The sequence below is a fragment of the Leptinotarsa decemlineata genome, unplaced genomic scaffold (assembly GCF_025532065.1).
Source record: "Leptinotarsa decemlineata unplaced genomic scaffold, Ldec_3_MD MMD2_tig00026299_RagTag_RagTag, whole genome shotgun sequence".
Taxonomy (NCBI): Eukaryota; Metazoa; Arthropoda; class Insecta; order Coleoptera; family Chrysomelidae; genus Leptinotarsa; species Leptinotarsa decemlineata.
In genome coordinates this window covers 8782243-8784583 of record NW_027412676.1, presented here as the reverse complement: position 1 = coordinate 8784583, position 2341 = coordinate 8782243, and the positions used below count along the sequence as shown (strand labels likewise).

The 2341-nt window shown below is 49.9% G+C and overlaps 1 protein-coding gene across 1 annotated transcript; it reads left to right on the top strand.

Annotated features, from left to right (window-relative positions):
* Positions 1–828: 828 nt before the first annotated feature.
* LOC141484923 (uncharacterized) lies at positions 829–1998 on the top strand. Its single transcript, XM_074180627.1, has one exon. The coding sequence runs from the start codon at positions 829–831 to the stop codon at positions 1996–1998; it is 1170 nt and encodes a 389-aa protein (XP_074036728.1).
* The last annotated feature ends 343 nt before the right edge of the window (positions 1999–2341 follow it).

Sequence of the window (2341 nt, the reverse complement as noted above, 5' to 3'; positions counted from 1 at the left end):
TCCGGGATGAAAGTAGGATTAAGGTAAAGGATGGTCAGAAGCCAAATCCCCATGTCCTACTCACGGGAGTTGAAAAGGTATATGGGGACGAGGAGCTGATCAGACTTCTGTTGGGTCAGAACCCAGAGTTGGGTGATGACCTAACGGAAGCTGATCTAGAGAGTATGGTGGTGAGGAAGCGGAGAAATTGTAGAAATGAATGGAGAGAGAATGTGATACTAGAGCTGAACGCTAAGCTCTTCCGGAAAATGATGTCCTTGGGAGTGCTGAGCCTGGACTTGGCAGAAATCTATGTGGGTGAGCACAACAGTGTTGCGGTGTGCTTTAAGTGTTGCCACTTTGGGCACACTACCAAGGCATGCCGACAGGAACCTGCATGTAACAAGTGCGCAGGGCAGCACGAAGGGCGCGAGTGTAGGGGTGATAGAGGACTCAGTTGCGCAAACTGCAAAAGAGTCGGAGTGGTAGCGAGTGAAAGGAGGCACTCGGCACTAGATCCGAAGTGCCCAGTATATGTGAGGAGGGTGGAGATGCAGAGAAGGCGTGCCAGTTACGTTCAGGGTACTGCAAATTAATGTGGGAAAAGGTAGGGAAGCTACCACACTATTGCGGAAGACCGCAGAGGAGCGTGACGCCGCAGTGGTGTGTATTCAGGAACCCTGGGCTAGAGAACCGGCATGGGAAGGGTGGGTTAAATATGATGGTGGGGAGGACACTAAGGTACGAACCTGGGTCCGATCCACTGTCAATAGTCTCGCCCTCAGGAATGCTAGAAGCTCGAATGGGATAGGCATAGTTGTAGGAAATGAGAGGGGAAATGTAAGGATTATGAATGTGTATGACGATCCAGGTGGAAAGAGGCATATGAGAATGGATGCAATAAGGAGAATATTTGATGAATGGGAGGGGAAAAAGATTCTGGTTGGAGACGTGAATGCGAAGAATGTAGCATGGGGTGGAAACACCACGGATGAGAGGGGAGAAGATGTGCTAGAATGGGTGATGAAGAAAGGGTACTTGATAGAGAATGACTGTGAAAGTCCGGCCACTTTCTCCAGTAACAGAGGGGAAAGTTGGGTTGATTTAACCATCAGCGAGAGTGTGCAGGTAAATGAATGGAGAGTGTGCGTGGAGGAAACTATGAGTGATCATAGGATGATTGAGTTTAGCTTGATGGGGTTACCTAAGATGAGGAGAGCATTAGTAGCGAATGTTAGAGGAACCGACTGGGCTGGAGTCGAACAGATGATGCTCGGATACCAGCCCGGGAGGTTAGAAACGAAAGAGGACATCGACAGAGAAGCTATGCAGCTTCAGGAAAGAATTAAGGAAGCATGCATGAAATTTATACCTAGGAGCGAAAAGGTGATGAATACGGAGAGGGAATGGTGGACCGTAGAGCTCCACACGAAGGCGTGTAAGGAGAATAAGGAGGGAGGCACAAAATGCGAGTGGAGGCGAAGGATGGAAGAGCACAGGAGGGAAAGGAATAGGCATAAGAGAGCCATAGGGACGGCAAGAATCAATTGGTTGAGGGAGAGAGTGGAGCGGATCCAGGATGAAAATCCATTTGACCGAGCCTATCGACTCCTCAACAATGATAGAGCGAAGGAGATACCGTCCAATGTCTTGAAGGAGGATGGTACCTACACCGAGGGGAGGGAGGAGACCAGCAGGTTTCTGCTGGGCAAATACTTCCCCAAGGACGATCCTCTGAGAGACACCCCGACTAGGCGCTGGTGGAAGGAGAGAGAGGAGGAAGAATGGGGAGAAAATCAGCCTGGATTTACTATCGGGGAGCTGAGAGCTGTGGCTGAGCAGCTGTTTGATGGAAAGTCAACAGGAGTGGATGGGGTCCCGAACGAAATTATTCGTAAGGTGATGGAATGGAAGGGAGAGTGCATGGTGGAGCTATTCATAGCCTGTCTGGGGAGAGGGCAACAAAGGTTGTATGGATACCGAAGAAGGACGGAAATCCCAGGCCAATCAGCCTGCTGACTGGCATGGGACGGATGTTGGACAGACTTCTTAACAGTAGGATGCAAGTATGGTGTGAAAGAAAGTTGAAATTCTCCCCGAATCAATTTGGGTTCAGAGGGGGAATGGATACCGTAATGGCAGTAGAGAGAATGGTGAGTAGAATAATGGAAAACAAGAGAGGAAGGAGACATAGTCTGGTTGTGGCGTTGGACCTGCCAAACGCCTTTAATACCGCATGGGCACCGGCGATTGAAGTATGTATGAGGATGAATTGGAATGCCGGAAAATGTGGGCAGGACAGTCACCTGTGGGGCGGTCTCTGAAACGGTGAACAGAGGCTGCCCACAGGGGTCAAGTTTGG

Coding starts and splice junctions, on each gene's coding strand:
- LOC141484923 (XM_074180627.1), top strand. CDS start 829: ATGAATGTGTATGACGATCCAGGTGGAAAGAGGCATATGAGAATGGAT.